The sequence below is a fragment of the Pelobates fuscus genome, chromosome 4 (assembly GCF_036172605.1).
Source record: "Pelobates fuscus isolate aPelFus1 chromosome 4, aPelFus1.pri, whole genome shotgun sequence".
NCBI lineage: Eukaryota > Metazoa > Chordata > Amphibia > Anura > Pelobatidae > Pelobates > Pelobates fuscus.
The window spans coordinates 25,326,337-25,349,248 of record NC_086320.1 but is presented as its reverse complement, the minus strand read 5'-3'; the positions used below and the strand labels follow the sequence as shown (position 1 = coordinate 25,349,248).

Here is a 22,912-nt window from a genome sequence, read left to right as displayed (position 1 = left end):
ACCGTTTGGGACCAGGGCTGTTTCCTACATTTCTGATGTGTTTGTGTTTAGCTGTAATTTTCCTCTTACTCATTTAATGTACTCACACATATTATACACAGTTTTTCTCACCATTAAATGGTCCTTCTAAAGATACCATTATTTTCATGATATCATATAATTTACTATAAAACAATGATAAAATATGATAAAAAAATAATTTTTAAAAATGTCAATTTTTTTTTGACACACATAGCAATTTAAGAATGCATATACTGAAAACTTTAAGGGTTACTGCCAAAGAACACTCCAATATGTGTTCAGCAATATCTCCTGAGTACAGTGATACCACCGATGTATAGGAGTGTCAGGTTCTCTGGGGGCTAAAATACCTTATTTGGAGGGTGCTCATTCCAGTTTTCCAACTTGGAATTTTCACAGCTGTTCCTCATGCACCCATGTCCTATTTGGGACATTTTTGAAGTCGGTCAATGCAATTTACCGCCATCAAACCATATATTTTTGAAAAGTAGACAACACAAGGTATTCAATATGGGGTATTTCCAGTCTTTTTTAGTAGCCACTTAGTTACAAACACTGGCCAAATGTAGCATTTATATTTGTTTGTGTGTTAAAAATGCAAAAATACAATTATGAACGCTAACTTTGGACAGTGTTTGTGACTAAGTGGCTATTAAAAATGACTGAACATACCCTATTTGCAATACCTCGGGGTTTCTTCTTTTGCAAATGGTATGCCATCATGGGGTAATTCTCAATCCTGGGCTACCATATGCTCTTAAAGGCAAAATAACCAATCTGGAAAATGTAAATGTGAAAAAACTGCCTTATATTTGACCCTGTAACTTTCAAAACCACTATAAAACCTGTACATGGGGGTACTGTTATTCTTGGGAGACTTCGATGAACACAAATATTACTGTTTGAAAACAGTAAAACTTATCCCAACAATGATATCATCAGTGAAAGTGCCGTTTGTGTGTGAAAAATTCAAAAAACTTCACTTTTACTGACAATTTCATCACTGTGATATGTTTTACTGTTTTGAAACACTAATATTTGTGTTCAGCGAAGTCTCCCGAGTAAAACAGTATCCCCCATGTACAGGTTTTAGGGTGGCATGGAAAGTTATAGGGTTAAATACAGTGCTAGCAAATTAAATTTCGGCCTGGGTTGTCAGGCAAGTCCCCCAAATTGCAATCAATAAATTACTTAATTATGTAAAAATATTACATAAATATGCATGTAGAATTTAAATATATGCATATATATACATATTTATATATTTGAAGTCTACATGTATATTTATGAAATGTTATGCCTCTGCAGTGACCTGATCTTTACTTTTTGATACACGTAGGTGATTTTATATATATATATATATATATATATATATATTTTTTTTTTCTTTTACAAAAGAATTCACTAGCATATAATGCTATTTCAAACAAAATCAAACTTGAATTTTAACCTCGTCAAAATGAATCTAATGTACATTGCTCATATGATACAAATGTAAAGCTGGGGGCGGGGCCAGACCGCCGACTGGACGCCATCAGCTTGGGCTCCAGCATTAAACTACTGAAAAAAGCTCTGAATACAGCCCCAGACCACTCAAAAGCAGCATTCCCCTCCACCCTTAAAGGGAGAGAGGCCCCGACACCCACTCGATACCCGCACGAAACTCACTGCATACTGGGCAGGCAGAGAGGGCCGTGTCAGGCCTACACGCGGCACCTGAACGCCGGCGTCCATTTCTTGCAAGATGGCGCCATGGAACTGCACATTACTGGGACACCCAGTGTACCATGTACGACGGATCACGTTATTTACCTCATCACTTGCCCATGTGGGCTATCCTATGTAGGGAAAACGGACCTTACCCTTCGTGATCGCATCCGCGGTCACAGATCTGGCATTATGACAGCATTCAGAGATTCAAGAACAGACAAACCAGTAGCCAAACATTATCTTGCAGCTTCACACAGACTTCCCACACTGAAGTTCATGGCCATAGATCATGTCCCCCTGTTGTCCCGTGGGGGTGACAGATCTAGAGCACTACTTCAAAGGGAAGCTTATTGGATCTTTACCCTGGACACAGTCACGCCCAGAGGTTTAAATGAATATAATACCTACTCGATGTTCTTGTGACACGACCATGTACCAGGATTGTTATCAGAGGTTTAGGTCTTAGCATTCTAAAGTGGATAGATGATTGTATTTGTATATGACATAACTATAGAATTTCATGGATCGGTTCTCCTCTTCTCTTAGTTTAAATATGGTGTTTATTACTGTTAGATTGTAACTATAACTTTGGTAATGGCTCTGTTTTATTGGATGCCTAGTCTTGGATAAGACAGATTCACAGCCTATTCTCAACCTGTAAATATAATTCTTCAATTTTTAGTGATATATATTCACATTAATATTGTACAATCATAGAGTAGTGATTTAGGATATGTTCTGCAATTAAGTCAATAATAATAATATAAAGTTCCTAGTAATATTTGTAGTATATCATAATGGTGGATTAAATTGTTATAATTATCTGATTAATTTATATGCATATAAATATGTATTCTACAGATTATTTAATATGGCATTATAGATCTGGTTTAGTATTTCTAGGCTTTGTTGGAGGCATTGGTGTTTTGGGACTGTCTTTTTGCATATTCACTGACACTGCATGTATAATAGGTGCACTTGATTCACGAGTTATTTATGTTCCAGCTGTTCTAGTCTTACAAACGATATCCAGATTTTCAGAGTGTACATAATTACAACATCCTCCTGTTTGTTATGTTTTAAATTTAGGGATCTCGTATTACTATTAGATTGATTCCTATCACAATAGGCACTTAATTCACACATTCACTCGATCCCCCCTAGAGCTGTTGTTAAGCTCGCGGCTAAGTAAAGATTCACGGAGGATTTGTTGATTACGTTGCTTAGCAACGACGCACAGTACCCGCGTCATCACGCCCATTCACGTGGTCACACGAGCGCACTTCCGGGTTTCGGATGGCCGGGCGGGAGTTTGTTTCTACACACCGGTTAGGTAAGTTCACTTCATTTACTTGCCTATATATTCATGTTTATTTCACGGTTAGTTTGATCTTGAAAAAGACCCTGTATAGGGTCGAAACGTTGATTGATTTTACTACACATGTAAACCACAGCTAAGAATAAAATACCATTTGGATGAAGACCTGTGAGTGCACCTGCCTTCTATTTTACTATACATAATGACGCCAAGGTTGCACCCAGGCAGATTGTAACAGTGATGTTCATTGAGGGGTGAGTGCCAAGAATATCGTTGTATATATATATATATATATATATATATATATATATATATATATTTTTTTTTTTTATTTTGTGAAGAAAAAGGGACCTTTTCTTCTATTTTTATGTATTTTGTTTCATTTTTATGCCTATAGTGGATTATTCGTTTGGCAGTTTGCAACTACCGAACCCCGACCTCCCTCCTGGCTTGTTATGATCTAAAGCACCGGCAATTAAGTGTTCCCTGGGTGGCCGCTGTTCGTATAGCCGAACGCCACGTGGAAAGGAAAACGGCGGCCATCTTGTTCGCACGAGGCGAGTCAGCGGGACTTGGTCGTCGAGTGTCTGGAACTAAAATCGGACACTCGACCGCACAAAGTTTGGGCTGGGAGCCGTGCTGAGCCAGGTGGGGGAAGATGGCATGGAACACCCGGTGGCATACCTCAGTCGGAAGTTACTACCTCAGGAGGTCAGCTATGCCACCGTGGAAAAAGAATGCTTGGCGTTGGTATGGGCCTTAAAGAAACTCCAACCGTACCTCTATGGCCGCGCTTTTACGTTACTGACTGATCACAACCCCCTCATTTGGCTCAACCGAGTCTCTGGAGACAATCCCAGAGTTTAGCGTTGCAACCATACAACGCTGGAGTTTAGCGTTGCAACCATACAATTTTACACTACGGTACCGTCCGGGCAAACAGAACGGTAACGCTGATGGACTTTCCCGTCAGACAGACTTGGACTCTTAAGGGTACCACCCGGACATCCCCTAGCCAACCCGGCAGGGTCTAGGCGGGTATGCCGACCCATGGAACTAAGGGGGAGTAATGTGAAGAAAAAGGGACCTCCTCCGACCTTTTCTTCTAATTTTATGTATTTCGTTTAATTTTTCTGCCTATAGTGGATTATTCGTTCGGCAGTTTGCGACTACCGAACCCCGACCTCCCTCCTGGCTTGTTATGATCTAGAGCAGCTGCAATTAAGTGTTCCCTGGGTGGCCGCTGTTCGTATAGCCGAACGCCACGTGGAAAGGAAAACGGCGGCCATCTTGTTCGCACGAGGCGAGTCAGCGGGACTTGGTCGTCGAGTGTCTGGAACTAAAATCGGACACTCGACCGCACGAAGTACCGCTGAGAACTACCGAATGCACGCTTCTCCTACTTACCAAACCACCAGAAGAGCGGCATTCGGTAGTTATGTTTGTACGGACCAGGGGAACAATCGCTACTATGGGCCAGGAGGGTATATTCGGTATTATGCCCGCTTTCGCCCTTTTTGCCAATTGACCGACCACACACACTGAATTCGTGGAACTGTTTTGGGCAGGAGCCTCGTGTGTGGTCAGTAAAACAAGACTTCCACACTTTTTGAGAACCCCTGAACCGATCTGGGTGAAATTTGGATATGTTCACCTCCCAGATCGGGGCTATCAGGGGATATGTATTTTGTGGGGATACCTTGTGGGGAAAGGGGTGTTCCAACGTTTGGGTAAAATGTGTGCCCTCTGTCTGGAGATAATTGATTTACTCCTTAACTTATCTCAATATCTCCCAGGCAGAGGGAGGGCGTGTATTAAGAAAATACTGTACAGTGATTGGTGATATGTTTGTTTGTTTTGGGAGGTCCTCTTGCAGGAGGATCCCCCATAAAAGCCAGCCTGTTTCAATAAAGCTTTAGTTCTGTTACACCCTTCATGAAGTCTTGGCTCATGTTTGGGGAAAGAATATTCTATTCCATCTACTGGGAAGCTGTATTCATCTCTACCCCCCTGCTGGAGCTATAATCACTTGTACTCAGCAGCTGGAAAGGAAACAAGAGACCGCAGCACCATCACCCCTGCAGGTCTTAACATATTTATTTTTTCTTTTACAAAAGAATTCACTAGCATATAATGCTATTTCAAACAAAATCAAACTTGAATTTTAACCTCGTCAAAATGAATCTAATGTACATTGCTCATATGATACAAATGTAAAGCTGGGGGCGGGGCCAGACCGCCGACTGGACGCCATCAGCTTGGGCTCCAGCATTAAACTACTGAAAAAAGCTCTGAATACAGCCCCAGACCACTCAAAAGCAGCATTCCCCGCCATCCTTAAAGGGAGAGAGGCTCCGACACCCACTCGATACCCGCACGAAACTCACTGCATACTGGGCAGGCAGAGAGGGCCGTGTAAGGCCTACACGCGGCACCTGAACGCCGGCGTCCATTTCTTGCAACATGGCGCCATGGAACTGCACATTACTGGGACACCCCGCCACACGATAAGTGCTCCGATGCGGAGAAACCCTCGGCCCGGGGCACAGCCCTGCCCCCCCGACCCCGGCCGGTGGGGGTCATCCCGGCCTCATGGTGATGGCACGGGCCACAGCGGGAGCCTCCGCGTGTGCTATGTGCTGAATACCTACTCTGGCGATAGCTGTGTGATGGACAGCCATCCAGCAGAAAGGACCACTAACATGGAGGGAAGGATACACTTTCCTGAGGAAGCACCCTGACAGGGCATGAGGTGAATCAAGCCATCACAGAGGCTATGGAGGCTGGTGACCTGATATGGCTGCGCCCAACAGCCAGAATAGGCTCTACTTAAACACACATCTGAATGACCAGAGTTGGAGTAACTGAGGAATGAGGAATACCCACCATGGGGGGCTGATCTGGACGGCCTGTGCGGAATTTGGCACTGCTGAGCGCCGGACGGACCCCCCGGGATGACTACTGGCCCGCAGGAAAAGTGAGTGCCCTGGCCTCTGGGTCTGTGGGGTCTCCAAAGGGCCATGTCCCTGATGCCACGAGCCCTGTGGGGCGGGACAACGCGGCCCTTCCGGCGGGCCGGTGGCTGGGAGCGGCGAGCACTGGCTCCAAGTGTGTGGCCGGCACCAGGAGAGATATTGGGACACGCGCTTCACTGGGTCTGAGGCGGTGATGGGGAGGTGCAGGAAGTAGGTGGCCCACGGACTCTAGGTGTGGGGGTCGAGTGGACTGATTCTGCTCCCGAGTGCCAACAGCACCGCGGAGGACACGGGTGCTGGGCTGGAGTCGTCTCGGGGAGGACGGATGGAGACTCAACGTCTTGGGTGACGCACTGGGAGGCCCTCATCGGACTGATATTAAGACCAGCCTTGCTCCCGTATTGTTTTAACAGTTCTTTGCTTGTTTACTAGATTTGTTTGTAATCTTGAGCATATAGATTTCGTGGGCCCTATCTAAGGGACATCAGTTACCGCTTACCTGAGGGCGCGAATTAAAGCCCTGCGACATACTAACCTGTTTAAACGGGTAGAGGAGCAGCTGTCCTGCAACCAATTAATCCCCTAAACTCCCATTGTTTAATTAACACATGATATATTATTAAAGTCTGCTTACAGCTGTGTATTAAGGCTTATTCTTAATTAATTTCCTTTCTACTTTATTACTTTTATTTTATGAGATTGCTGAGGCTTTGCCAGGGCAGAACCAAACATGTGCTATGTTACTGACCTACATGCCAGGGCCATCTTAGGCGCTGTTAAAAATGCATTATCTATCCATGATGTAGAAACCTGCCCCAACAACCATACCGGAGAAATGGGCTAGATAAAAGACGCTGAGTGCCTCTATACAGTTATAGAAGCTGGGACACTGCGTTTAAACGCGGACTCCCCAAGTTCAACTCCAGTTAAGAAACATAAATTCTCGTAAAGTTAATGTATGTTTAATATGTATGACAACCGCATTTTATATAGGTAGCCCGACTATATAACCCTTACCAGTACTGCACTGTTAGCAACAGTGTATATCAGACCATGTATTCTCAGTTAATTACGTTACTTAAATGAGCATTTCCATGTTTACATGATTACATGTCAATATATTTTACTTGGCTATAAATATGCAAGATAAACAGATGAGAATTAGGTCAGGCAACAAGGACTTAATGATATGTTATCGTTTAGTGCCAAATGATTATTAGATACTGTAAAGTTCGAACAATGCCTTCACGAGAAAGATGACAAAAACACGTTTAAATGTGATATATTAAACGCTGTAGAACAATAGACAAGATTGAAGAGCCTCTGCGCAGGCAACGATTTGAATATCCATGCATGCAATGAAAACCGGGCCTCTGCACAGGCACTTACCCGCTTTACCACTATTACGTGAAATATGTTATGAAACAAATAAACATATTTAAAACAAATGTAAAGCTGCATGAAACCCTTAATGCTGGAAGAAAACAAACTTCGAAGACAAAGAACTAGGTAAAAGGCTTATTTTTAACAAAGATACCGATGTTAACTTACAGGAATTTAAGGTAACTGGCATCAACAAAATTGCACAGAGTTGCCTTATAGACTATGCTTGTTTTGCCCTGCCTGGGACATTGAACATCAGGAAAATATATCTATCTACTATGGTATACTTATGGTGGGGACTATGCACAAGACCCCTTATTTTGTCAGGCATGCCTGAAAATCATCCGAGACCAATGCAGCTATGTGAGTCTAAGCCAGGTAATACACTGCTCAAAAAAATAAACGGGAACACCTAAACAACACAATGTAACTCCAAGTCAATCACACTTCTGTGAAATCAAACTGTCAACTTAGGAAGCAACACTGAGTGACAATCAATTTCACATGCTGTTGTGCAAATGGGATAGACAACAGGTGGAAATTATAGGCAATTAGCAAGATATCCCCAATAAATGAGTGGTTTGGCAGGTGGTGACCACAGACCACTTCTCAGTTCCTATGCTTCCTGGCTGATGTTTTGGTCACTTTTGAATGCTGGCAGTGCTTTCACTCAGACGTGGAGGAGGAAGTAGGAGGGCAACAACCCAGCAGCAGGAACGCTACCTCTGCCTTTGTGCAAGGAGGAACAGGAGGAGCACTGCCAGAGCCCTGCAAAATTACCTCCAGCAGGCCACAAATGTGCATGTGTCTGCTCAAATGTCAGAAACAGACTCCATGAGGGTGGTATGAGGGCCCGACTTCAACAGGTGGGGGTTGTGCTTACAGCCCAACAACGTGCAGGACGTTTGGCATTTGCCAGAGAACACCAAGATTGGCAAATTCGCCACTGGCGCCCTGTGCTCTTCACAGATGAAAGCAGGTTCACACTGGGCACATGTGACAGACGTTACAGAGTCTGGAGATGCCGTGGAGAACGTTCTGCTGCCTGTAACATCCTCCAGCATGACTGGTTTGGCAGTGGGTCAGTAATGGTGTGGGGTGGGGTGGTATTTCTTTGGGGGGCCGCACAGCCCTCCATGTGCTCGCCAGAGGAAGCCTGACTGCCATTAGGTACCGAGATGAGATCCTTAGACCCTTTGTGAGACCATATGCTTGTCCGGTTGGCCCTGGCTTCCTCCTAATGCAAGACAGTGCTAGACCTCATGTGGCTGGAGTGTGTCATTAGTTCCTGCAAGACGAAGACATTGATGCTATGGACTGGCCCGCTCGTTCCCCAGACCTGAATCCAATTGAGCACATCTGGGACATTATGTCTCGCTCCATCCACCAACGTCACGTTGCACCACAGACTGTCCAGGAGTTGGCAGATGCTTTAGTAAAGGTCTGGGAGGAGATCCCTCAGGAGACCATCCGCCACCTACTCAGGAGCATGCACAGGCATTGTAGGGAGGTCATACAGGCACGTGGAGGCCGCACACACTACTGAGCCTCATTTTGACTTGTTTTAAGGACATTACATCAAAGTTGGATCAGCCTGTAGTGTGTTTTTCCACTTTAATTTTGAGTGTGACTCCAGATCCAGACCTCCATGGGTAGAAAAATTTGATTTCCATTTTTTTATTTTTGTGTGATTTTGTTGTCAGCACATTCAACTATGTAAAGAACAAAGTATTTCAGAATAATATTTAATTCATTCAGATCTATGATGTGTTATTTTTGTGTTCCCTTTATTTTTTAAACAGTGTAGATTAGTCCAGTGTTTCCCAAGCCAGCCCCCAAGCCCCACCAACAGTCCAGGTTTTGGAAGTATCTCCATTGGAATAAAAGACGGAAATACATAAATCCTGTATTGTTGGTAGGCTTTGAGGACTAGTTTGTGAACCATTGGGTTAGTTTATTCTTGCAACACAATATTAAACTATAACTAAACTATGACTAAATTAGAAAAAATGGGTGATCATTTCTCATCTGTTGATAAGTGGTAGCCTGGGATGATTAAAGAACCAATATAAGGTAATCCCCCAGACCACTTCATAAAAAATTTATATATAGTTTTTAAAAGAAGGCAAAAGAACTATATTTTCTATTGTTGACAAGTATTTTTAAATAGCACACCGATGCACAAGACATAATAAAATACTCTACCTGTGTGTTTGTCCTTAATTGCGTTTTTACACATTTCTATTCTTGCAGAATGAAATGGCACATATCGATCCTGGGGTGATGCAACCAGAACCACATTTTTAAAATATTGAAGTCCTACAAATAAAAACATAAACAAATATTTTATTTGTATTCACAAACATAAGTTTTATGTAATATTTAATAAACTTCAACATTTAGTAGCAGGCTTTATTTTTATCTACTTTTTCAAATGTATTTATGCTACAACAAACTACTCTATGTGCGACCCCTAACAAAAAGGTTAGCACATAGCTGCCTGTACTGACCCTGTATATATGTGTATAGTTTAGATAGGTTGAGAGGATGTTACTTATGAAAGGAATGCTACCCCCAAGGGGAAATTTATTTTTGTTTTCCTCTTTTCCACAAATGTTAATCTTTATACAGGACAAGTACTTTAGTATTTGTTTACTTAGTGCACCACATATTATAACATAATTCTGTACTTTATGTACCTTTCTTTAATGTAATATAAGCTATGTAAATAACTACAAAACATAGTCGATTACAGTGCTTTATTTAAACCAGTCATGGTGAAAGTCTACCTGAATTTTAACATTTCCTCAGGATGATTTGGCTTAGGATCGCAATAGTTTTATAACACATACCAGAAATTATCTTCTTATTATCTTCTTATTTAACTCATTTTAATAACTAGAACATGCCAATTTTACCTGTATCTCGATTTAGTATATTTTATAAGGATTGTTCTCTAAGAAATGAAAATTAGTACCGTGTCAATGCATAACATTCTCCCAACTGGCTTGAAATAAAACATGGGTTACCACCTACAGATTATTTGCAACATGAGGCTACACTGATCTGTACATACAAAACATCTTTAAAGGGACACTATAGGCACCCAGACCACTTCAGCTTATTGCAGTGGTCTGGGTGCAGTGTCCCAGGTCCCTTAACCCTAAATAAACTACAATACTTACCTTTGAGGGTTAACTCCACCTCTTGAGGGTCTTCTGGGTCATTAGGTGACTTTTGGTCACCTAACTAATGCTAGATGTCCTTAAGTTAACCCCAAATCCCCATAGGAAAGCATTATACAATCCTATATAAAAATGGGGTAAATACTACTGCAAGCGCCACCATTGGCGCACATACACATTAAGTCTCCCTTAGCAGAGGCAGAACCCTTTCTGCACCAATAATATAGGGAGCTATAGTGCCAGGAAAACAACTTTGTTTTCCTGGCAATATAGTTTCCCTTTAAGAATAGCTTAACAATCCACCTTCTTTTCCCAAACTAACCTAATTGCATTCCTCAATAAAGTTAGTAGAAGTATAGATCAGGGTGTTGCAATGGATGTGATCTACTTGGATTTTGGCTCTTTTTAAATCACTCTGATTGTGCCATTTTACTCTTTTATTTATTATTTTTAATATTGCTTGGTATCCTGATTTTATCTTTCCTGCTGAGTATCACTCAAAAGACATCCGAGGTGGGGATTATACCACTCACGCCTAAATCATTGAGCAATCCGCCTGCTCAATCCTATGTGAGAACATTTTATTATTTATACTCCCAATATAAGATTTTATACAGCGAGCACTATTAGTTGTCTCTCTTCTCCCTTGTGATCAACATATCGGCAAAAGACTTAACCCTCTACACGTATCCTACAAGCGGGGATTATACCGCTGTACGCCATTCACACTAGAGCTGGCTTAAGCTCTACTAAATGTGAGTAAGACTGTATTAGACTCTGTTGTTATATACACCATCTTTACCAGACGTACTGCCCTATCATCTGTCTTTCTCTTCCACATACGGAGTAAAAGACCAATACTTCTCTACGTATCCTATAAGCGGGGATTGTACCGCTGTATGCCATCCACACTAGAGCTAGTTCTACTCAGTATAATACCGTTTAAATGATCACTATGGTAGAGACATGTATTGCACTATAAATCCCACCTCTAGAGCACTAGCCCTATCTGTGCCTTCGAGGGCACCTAAATATATATATATATATATATATATATAAATATATATATATATATATATATATATATATATATATACACACATATATAGCCCAATAGTATCACTTTTTCTAAGGTGTCATCACCACTGCAAAATCGGTCCTAACTGTGCCTTCGAGGGCACCTAGATAAATTCCAATGCTATCTTTGTAGCTAGTAGCTCCCTTCCTCCTAAGGTTATTAAACTGAATCAAACAAAAGAAGAAATAAATAAATAAACAAACAAAAAAAAGGAGAACATATGATCCCAATCAGCAAAAATCTAATAGTTCTGTTGAATATCACAGTTTGATCTTGTTAAATCAATCCATTCTTGTCTTCTTTTGTCAATTTCAACTTCCAGGGTTACCCCCTTTAAGGAGTGTTTTTGTTATACCAAGCTCATTTTTCTCTTTCTTTGGTTCCTCACAATAGGTTAGTCTTCAAACTAAAAGAAATTGGTCTAGAATGATGAATATTCTTGTTCTTGGGTAGAACATTGGCTTAAGTATAGAATACAATGAGTTGTCATTACTGCAAAATTTTCAAGCTGGACAAAAGTGGTAAGTGGTGTCCCTCAGGGTTCTGTTTTGGGACCGCTTCTATTTAACATATTTATAAATTATCTTGAAATAGGCATTGAAAGACATGTTTTAGTGTTTGCAGATGACACAAAACTTTGTAAAGTAATAAAATGTGAGCAGGATATTGCTTTGCTGCATGGGGATATAGATAGATTGGGTGACTGGGCACTAAAATGGCAAATGAAATTGAATGTAGAGAAATGCAAAGTTATGCACTTCAGAGTCAAGAATGCACAAGCAACTCACACCCTAAAAGGTAGTGAATTAGGGATAACCACACATGAGAAGGATTTGGGAATTGTTATAGACAACAAATTAGGCAGCAATATTCAATGTCAATCTGCAGTTGCTAAAGCCAGTAAGGTTTTGTCATGTATATATAGGGGCATAAATTCTGATGATGAAAATATAATTTTGCCTCTTTAAAAATCGTTGGTAAGGCCACACCTTAAATATGCTGTGCAATTTTGGGCACTTTTTCTAAAAAAGGATATCATAGAACTAGAAAAGGTGCAGAGATGAGCTACAAATTGATTAAAGGAATGGAGCATTTTAGTTATGAAGAAAGGTAAAAAAAAATTAATTTCTTTAGTTTGGAAAAATGGCGCCTCAGAGGGGATATGATAACATTATACAAAAATATTCAGGGCCAGTACAAATCATTATCCGGATAAAAGAGATTTAGTCTAAGGCAAAGAAAATATTTTTTTACAGTAAGAACTATAACGATATGGAATTCTCTGCCTGAAGAAGTGGTTTTATCAGAGTCCATACAGATGTTTGAAAAAAAATAAAAAATACTTGCAAAAACATAAGATACAGGGATATCATTTCTAATAAGTGGGGTAATAGCTGCTTGATCCAAGGAGATATCTGACTGCCATTTTGGGGTAAAGAAGTTTTTTTTTTCCTAGTTTGTTGCAAATTGGAAGCGCTTCAGACTGCTTTTTTTGCCTTCTTTTGGATCAACAGCAAAAGCATATGTGTGGAAGGCTGAACACGATGGACGCAAGTCTCTTTTTAGCTATGTAACTATGTGACTATATTTAAACTCTAAAATATATCTTACAACATAAGGTTGTAAGACTTGCTATATGTTGCCATAGTAGCTTGTAGTAATATTATATGACATTTTAAACAGTAACATTATACAGTCATCCCCAGGTTAATTCCATATGTTTTAGTTTATTATAACTCAGAAACAAAAACATATGGAATTAACCTGGGGATGACTGTATAATTTTATTGTCCCAGAATATTTTCTACTCACCTGGCTTCTGACTGAGTTGGTACAGGAATGATTTCCTTAGATCAGCATTATCTCGCAATGTCAGCTGAAGAAGGGACCCTGACTTTTTTAACTTTTGCATCAACCACAGACCTGAGAAGAAAATGAAATATACTCTTCATTTTATGAATTTCAGCCTAACTCGGACCACACCTCAAATTAAAGCTCTCTACTGAATTGATTGACACGTATCATCTACATTTTTTCAACTCTATGAAATACATACATACTTGTGTTTTATAGATTAATTATTACAATAAGTTTTTAGTCTATATTTCCATATTATTCGGGTGGTATTGTTATGCAAGTAAAAGTAAATAATAGACCCAAGAAAAAAGAATTATAGAAACGAAAAAAGAATATTGGCAATAGAATTGCTAAATGATCATCTTACCTGTACTAACCAAAGTACTGTTGCTATATAGAGTTCCAAGATGGGGCCCAGAAAGAGAGAGAAATGTGTGTAATTTGTTGAGATAATACCGGAATCGTGGACGGGTGAGAACTGACCGAATTATGATATTTCCCAAGGAATGGCCAATAAAACTGACAGACAGAGAAACAAAAATATAGGTAAAAAAAGAAGCAGCATTTATTTCAACAGACACTTTATGAAATATAGATATTTATTGATTCCTTTTGTACGTGCTACACAAGTCATGCTATGCCCTGCAGAAGGCTAGATTACACAAATAAAAATGAAGAGAAACACAGTGTATGCCGAGGATCAAAGAAATACAAGATGTCTAAACAAAAAAAGACTCACAGTAATTGCCAAAGCTACTAAAGTCTAAGTAAATAGACTCATAGACGCAAAAGTTTAACCAAATAGACTCAAAGAAATACAAGAAATTATAATGTTGACATCAAAGAAAACCAACCTCTGGTACTGAGTTTATGTGTGATAGAGTTCCTAACAGGGGGTCTTATCATTATGAGAACAAAAGTCAAATCACATTGACTGCTAGATTATCATAAGAACCACTGCAAAAGCCAACAGATTGAGGCAGCACTATGTGAACCATATTCTAAACTAATAGGCTTCAATGAATCATAAGAAACATGGGTCAATCCAACAGGGAGACCCCTCGTCATAAGAACAGTAGTGGACTTTGTAAGATGTCCCACCAGTTTGAGAACAACTAATTAAAACCAGCAGGCTTTCCAAGAGGTAGGAAGCTTGCTGAAATCACTATATTGATAAATTCCTAGAGATTAAGACTGCTCTTTTTAGCCAGTTACTTTTTGTGTTAGATACTCTGATTGCTGCTCATCGCTGCATTATCTCTAAGACTAATGCAATCATCTCTAATACTATATGCAATTTAGCATTCCAAAAATATGCTATAAACAATTATCATCACTTAGAAGCATGTGGTTAATTTCTAATCTTAACATAAAGGGTTTTTAATGTGCTTTATAACCTGTCTGGAACAACAGTATGTTTATCCTACATCTTGAATTAATTCTGTATATGTCTCCAACACAACTGTTGGAAGATGATTCCACGTAGCCACAGACATTTTATGACCATTTCCAAAATTCACAATTCCTTTATATTAAATTTTTTTAATATATAGCGTTAGAATATTTAACTGTTCAATCCTGTCACTTTCTCTACTGAAAGCTTTCAGTCTCTTTTGGTCAGGTCAAACCTAGCACTACCTAGTAATTGTCAGTATATCTATATCTGAAACTGGGCATCTATTGAGATCAAGAACTTAACTGAAAAAATTCTAAAATTACCATGGACTCATCAGTCTTGAGAAATCAGCCCATCTTTCCACAAGAATCAAACCCCCCCCCCCCACACTTGTTTATTTTGGAATTATAGTCCAATATAATTTTACACATGATACAGAGAAGAATGCAGATATATTGTATTAAAGAAAAAGCTTTCAATACTGACAGGATTATTCTGAATGACCCTGTACCAAATGAGGCATACCACCCAGCTGCATGCAGAGCCATTTGCAGATTGGACTACAAATTTCAAATATTGGTCAACAATTCCTAGATTTTGCAATTCAAGCTCTAAACAGAACATGGATGTATGGATGAAATCTGGACTCAAATAACTAACATTTGGGCCAGCATTTTAAATATCGGAACTACTTGCATGTTGTTAGCGCTAGCAGCACGATCATTAATTATGTGGTAAATATTTTGGTAACAACAGGTCCAAGTACAATTCAGAAGATCCAGACTCTATGATGCAAGTTAGAAGTTGTCCGTTATTAGAAAAACATGATCAGAAAAAGAAAATCCATGTGTATATAATATGCAGAGAGGATCAAAAAGGAGGGAGTTGTTAATGTGTTTTGTGCAGTGGAAGATAATTTAATCCCCTCCCCACCAATAGCGGCATGTCTACTATTTCCATTTTCCATTAAAAATATATATAATTCTACCTACTCCACCTCACCATAACAATATTGGGGGGCAATGAAACTAATATCTGTAAAAACAATTATACATTCCCTCTGAAGTTTTCATCTAGCTCCTTTTTAGCCCCCAAAAAGGCCAAATTAAAATCCAGAATTCCCAACACAACTAATGAAAATTTAAAAAAACACGATTTGCAAAGAAAATTTCCAAAGACTCAACGCAATAAAATTAATCCATCTATGCCCCGTGAGGGCTCACCGCAGACTTAGCTCTCATAGCGAAGGATGTCCTTATAAAGGCTATTTTATAAATTTCCCATACTATGCAATGTGAGTAAGAGCACTTTGGTTCCTACTGAGCCAACCAATCAGAGTGCTCTGACAGCCAAGTTCCAAGAAAAGTCTCACTTCTCTCAAGACTTGACATTTAAGCTTACTAGCCAACTAATCCAAGCGTTGTTACTGATATTGCATAGTGTAGAAAAATGTCACATGCAATGTAATTGAGTATTTTTATTATTATCGCCATTTATAAAGCGCCAACATATTCCGTAGCGCTTTACAATATTATTAGAGTGGGGATTTAACTATAAATAGGACAATTACAAGAAAACTTACAGGAACGATAGGTTGAAGAGTATTAAGTAAAATGGAAGCCTAGAGTACCAAATGTTATGAAAACTGGTGCTTTGTGAACACTCAGAATCCTATACTTTGTATATTTTAATGCAGAAACCAAATGCATCCAGATGATTGCTACAGATTCACTCTAGCTGACCGAATTGGCTTTGGCAAGTATGAGACTTGCCATTGTGGTAGGAATTAAGTAATTCTTACTGGATTTTGTCTGTCTTTCTTGTCAAAATTCCATCTTTAGTGAAAAACTCTGTGAGGAGTAGTTACCTGAAACAATTTTTTTTAATGATTTACCTTTATGCTATGAATAACCCTGCCTACCCCCTCACCCTAACAACAGTGAGAGGGGCACTGCATTAAAATGCATAGAATTATGTTAACTTCTAGACTAGAGGGATAAATATAACGATGATTGTATTCGTTTGTGTAGGCCTTTGGTTTTAGGAAAAATCTCCAGGAAAAAAAAATACATCTGCAGCTGGTTGTCCCAAGATTCAAATCTTATTTTAATATGTTTTTATAAAACGTAAAGCTCTGAGTTCTCACCTTATTCTGGAAATTGAGAGGTTGTATAACTGAATGTGTTGGACTATTTCATCAATTAATCTGTCAGTCATAGCATCAAAGTCCGCAAATGTGTCTGTCTGGAACATAAACAAGTAAGAAAGAGAGATCATTTCAGGTTATTCTGTAAGATTGAAGATTATCTATCAATTCTCCTCGCTGCTGTGCAAATAACCTTTAATAAATATCATAAAAAAACATTGTGATGTTGGTCTAGAACATTTTTATTTCTTATATTTAAAACAAATATATATTTCTACAAGTATTGTGCAATACGGAGTGCTTGAGTTTAACATTATCTCTTATATTAAAAATCACTCCACAGGCGGAGCCAAGCAGTGACCCGAAGCGGACGCACTTTCCCGTAGCTCCGTGGCTAGCCACGAAAAATCGCCAATAACCGGGAAAATAAGCGCAGAGACCGGGACACAAATACCTCCAACCAGCAGAGGAGGTACCCACGAATACCCGGATGCCCTTCGTTTGTCCCGCGACCGCCAAAACCCGGCGCCGAGGCTCTCGGGCCTACCACGTGGGAAATTTACGGCTGCAAAGCGACTCATACTGGCTCGGAGCGGGCCTAATAAGGGAAGCAACCCTAGAGTGCCACAGCCAAACCTCATTGATAGGAGATATGGTGCGCAAATCCCAGAAAACGACTCAACCCTCACCCAGAGACAGCCAGGACATCGGCCACATGCTGACCTCCAGGACCAGGGATGCAATACCCCCAGGCCCTGCTAAAGCACCCGACCAGCCTGCTGCACAGCTCTCTATGCCGGAGGCCCCGGCGATCGCAGATGGACATGCACCGTCCACTAAACAGGACATTTACAACCTGTTGGTACACATCCAGCAAACATTTTCAGCGGAACTCAAAACAGTGCAGACGGAGGTACAAGCAGTAACAAACAGGGTCCTACAGGCCGAAGGGGATATTGCAGGCCTGCAACAGGGCATGGACACAATTAATGACACCGTACAACTACTACAAACAGCACAGGTTCACCAAGGCATCCGGATGGCCCAGCTGGAGGATAGAGGGCGGAACAAGAACATCAAAATCCGCGGAGTAGCAGACACCCTCCCGTCTGAGGAACTCCCTCACTTTGTGAGGCGCCTAGTCTCCTCCATCATGCCCGCAAAAAATGCTAAACAAATAGCCTTCGACGGTATGTACCGCATAGCAAAATCCTCACAAGCCCCAGCTCAGGCCCCACGAGACATTATTCTCTGCTGCCAAACCCTAGCCGACAAGAACAGACTCCTTAACGCAGTAAAGGGCAAGACCCCATTACAATTTGAAACGCACACCCTCACGTTTTTCCAAGACCTCAGCAGGGCCACCCTGCTTTGGCGGAAATCTATGCAGCCGATCACGAAAGCCTTGCAAGGAGCTGGGCTACCCTACAGATGGACTCTCCCCAGAGCTCTCACAGTCACCAATAATGGACAGACATACAAGGCAACGGGACCCTCAGAAGAAACCATGTTCCTCCAGACGCTTGGACTACAAGCCCGGACCAGTGCGGCGGGTACAAGCCACTCCTGGGATGCCTCCAGAATCAACCCTTTTGTGCCCAGCAGTACCGACGACTTAGTGACCTGAATCAGATCGGGACTTCCAACTATGTTATAATTCTGTTATATTTCTTTCATATTCCCTTCTCTCTCACAGTTTCACACCTTTAATTGTTACTAAGCCGACCGTTTAACTTGCATGCCTCGGACAGAACGCCATGTTTAGACATGGTACATATGGTTATATAAATGTTTTTTCATTCTTCCTACTAGCTAGGGCAGACTGACATCCCTAGACCGCCAGAGCCAATGTACCAAGCTATATACCTCCGGGACCCCCACTTACGCAACCTACGTATCTAATCGACATAGGGATCAGACGCACAAAGCGACAACCCCCTCCCCCCCCCATGGCCCCATAGGTTAGGGGGCAACAACACCACTACCAGGAGTTACACCTCATACCCATAGTCACCCACGGCTTGACCGAACCACCTAGTAGACTGAGGTATATGATGTTAACAAACCTGCAATCAAACACTCCTATGTGACTTTAGCCATCACCTAGATGTATAAAATTTTAAAAAGGGGCCACCGCGTAAAGGACACCACCACTTTTGTACATCAATATTGTTTCATTATCTATTGTCTTTTGTATTGCACAATTGTATTACATCACCCGAACAAAATAAAGAATTTAAAAAAAAAAATCACTCTGCCATGGTCAGAAACAATACAAACAAATACATTTACAAAATATAATAGGATGGTTTCTAAAATGTATATGTAAATATATATGTATGCATAAAACCGGAATAATTAAGTAATCTGTAATTGAGCAATCTTTATTTTTGGACAAGCAGATTCCCCAAATGTCAGCAGAATATAAACCTTTGGACTGAATAAATTAATGGGATCCTGGAAATATGATATGAAGTTTACAATGGAGGTTGTCATTATTTATTATTGCGTAAGTAAAATTAATGTTTTCGTTTTATTTATCAATACTATGTATCTACATCATGTGTAAACAGTGTTAGTTCCTCTAGTGTGGCTCATTTTATTACAACTGTTGTCTGGTTATCATTGTAGTCAGTAATATGTCTGTAACTGATTATTACAGATACAATGTGTAGAAGAAACAACATTTTTCTAAATCGTCCACTGTAATATGCATATACACCTGGTGCTTTTATAAACCTTTTAGTATATTTACTAAACATGTTCGTAAAGAAGGCAGGTTAGTTAGACCTGATTCTAACACAAGTTCATTGCCTACCTAAACCAGGGGTGCCCAAAAAGTAGATCACCAGATGTTTTTAAAACTACAGCTTCAATGATGCTTTTTCATTCCAAAGGCATTCTAAAGGCACACAAAACATCATGGGAGTTGTAGTTCTACCACATCTGGGGATCTACCTTTTGGGCACTCCTGGCCTAAACAATGTGTTTACCCAGCTCCTGGCGATGACCCACAATTCCCAAACACAAGACAAACAGCAGCATCACTAATCTTGATCCATGTTCTATACAAAAAAGTGAAACGCTATGAAAATCCCCAAGGTTATCATGCAGGAACTCCTGAGACAGCCACTAATGTTCCATACTAGTGTTCCTTAGACCTAATTTGACAATTACTAAATAATGTACTAATATTTAATCTGTGATTACTGCAAATCATTTATTGTATAATTTTTACTTTTTAAATACTTGCTTTGTAACTCGAACTGTGGCAATTTACTTGGTTTTTGTAAATACTTCAATAGTTTTTACTGGGGCGAAAGAACAAATGTCTCTAAGGGACAGTTCTTCTTCTTTAAATTAATACAAATGGATTGTTTTCAAGTATTCTCAGGAAATATGTTTAAGTTGCAATATTGTTTCACGATAAGCATGTATTTGTATAAAAATAGGAATATTTATTGAAAAAGGTAGATAAGAAAAGTGTATAATGGACTAAACGGCGACTTGAGATTAGGACGCCAGAGAAACAATCTTAGTCGTTAGTAGATGTTCCAAATTCACACATGAGATGCAAATAACTTGATAACGTGATTTATTTGACATACCTGATTTTTTTCAGACATGAGGAAGTCAAGATTTGCTCCTGGTAGACTGAGTTCGAGAAATGTTTTCACCAGTCGTAAATCAGCACTATTACCTAAAATTAATATTTGCACAATTAAGCACTAGTTAAAAGAATGGAAAACAACTGAAACAATGTATTTTCACATTGATAAAATGCAAAAATAGTACAAGCAAATCTAGTTATAGCATCTCCCAGGTCAGGAGAGTAACACAAAGTATGGAAGCAGTGGCAGATCCAGAGCCTGAACCTAAAAGGTGCACTGCTGTGTTTTGAGACAGATTTCATATAGTGGATGCATACATCTGCACAAACACACTTACAAACATGTATACAATGATAACTAGCTACATAGCTACATGCATGCCTGGATTCACATATACGCAGACTGACATATTCAACAATACGGATTTATACATACAACATGACTTCAGGCATTGATTTTACAGAGTGTAGCTGGTCACTCGTTCAGCCCCATTAGCCAGCCAGGTATAACACCCCTTTCTTCTCAGAGGGGTACAGTTAACCTGGTGCTCCCACCTCAAAACATATGCCTGAACCCATCTTATTATGAAAGGGTTATTTTTTATTTTTTTATGTTGAAGGTTATCCTATTAAAAAAATGAGCAAGATAAAATACTATGTAGAATTCTTTTTTAATTTTTGAATCAAATATTTATTTCTTTCCTTTGAAAATATTTGTTCTTCATTGAATGGAATACAGGTAACACTAGGTGGCACCATTTTAAAATTGATATCTGTTACAAGTTACCTTATTGAAGTATATCCACATTTAATGAGATTGCATTTATTTGTTTAACAATTCTTATATAAGAAAGCCTAGTTTGTCAACCCATAGTACAGGTAACCCCCTAGGAGACAGCCTCCTGTTGGAGAATGGAGGCAGAGGCTGCAAGGGAGGTGTACACTTCAGGTGCTCCCTCGCGCGTTTTGCTGTGCTGGGTCATGTTGTCACTCTGGCTCCAGCATCACTAAACAACACACAAGGAAACAGTGCTAAAAGAACATGAAGATGACAGCAGCATGATTTGAAACCTGAGTTGGGAGGTAGAATGCATCCTAAGGAAATGATCCCCACTGGACCCCAGGGAAAGGATCTAATCCAGCTCTCCCAAAGGCAGGAAGGCTTAGTGAACGTATTAATAATAATAATAATTAATTAATAATTTGTGAGTGTGTGTGAGAAAAGGTGGTCTATCATCATGTAATCTTGTTACTTAGTACTATGCATGTGTGTGTATATATAATATATATAAATGAAACCAAAGATGGCGAGGGCTGCACTCAACTGAACATGCCAAGAATGTGGTACATTGACGTTGAGGCAGGCTTATGCAGGGCCGTCTTTAACGCAGGGCAAACGGTGCAGCTGCCCAGGGCCCAGCTACTCCTGAAGGGCCAAAAGCAGCGACCCTGTTTTCACTCTATCCACAACAATTTCTTTTAGGATCACCAAAGCTAAAATCATCACAGTGTGCTGGAACTGCAAGGGAGTGCGGCAGCCCCAGCAGCACACTGGACAACCAGGGAGTTCACTAGCAGCACCCTGAACCACCAGGGACCCACTGGACCACCATGAAATTAATGTTTGCCTGCCCTGCCTGTACAGAAGGTAACCAATTTTTCAGAGTCTCATCTACTATTAACATGACTTGTAGGTCTTTAATAATTTTCCGTATTTCCCCAAGAGCTGGGTTGTAGCTGACCACAAGTGGTCTCTCTGTACTGTAGCAGGCGCGTGCATAGAGTTTTTACAGCAGAGTTTATTGTTTGAAAATAGTCTTTGGTTTGTAGCCTTTCTGTTAACACAACCAATGTTAACAGGAGATGAGACTCTGAAAAACATTTTCTCTGAAACATCCATTTTGAATTTTGGACAACCACCAAACCACCAACAAAAAATAATCAACAGGAAGCTACCCACTGTTGGGAAGAATTTAAAAAAAACGGGACCAGTCAATGCAAAAAACCTCGCTGCAAACTGTGTCAGCAGATATGCACAGACAACAAAGCCACACACAACAATAAAACCTACAGCATTAAAGGTTCATACTCCTGCACATCCAGCAATGTGGTATGCATGATTCAATGCACCAAATGCCACCTAGGATGCTACATTGGGGAAACCACCTATCCATTAAATGGCAGAATTAATATGCCCAGACACTCCATTAAACACCATAAAGAAGAATCCTAC

The 22,912-nt window shown here is 40.1% G+C and overlaps 1 protein-coding gene across 2 annotated transcripts in view; it reads right to left on the bottom strand.

The window, feature by feature from the left end:
• FAM135B (family with sequence similarity 135 member B) overlaps window positions 1-22,912 on the bottom strand; it is a 193,293-nt gene that overhangs the window by 9,408 nt on the left and 160,973 nt on the right. For both annotated transcript variants that reach the window (XM_063451034.1, XM_063451035.1), the window contains 5 exons: window positions 20,678-20,769; window positions 17,070-17,167; window positions 13,895-14,046; window positions 13,483-13,593; window positions 9,613-9,726 (listed from right to left, as the gene is read on the bottom strand). In XM_063451034.1, coding sequence (XP_063307104.1) covers window positions 9,613-9,726; window positions 13,483-13,593; window positions 13,895-14,046; window positions 17,070-17,167; window positions 20,678-20,769 — 567 coding nt within the window. The remainder of the gene's footprint in view (window positions 1-9,612; window positions 9,727-13,482; window positions 13,594-13,894; window positions 14,047-17,069; window positions 17,168-20,677; window positions 20,770-22,912) is intronic.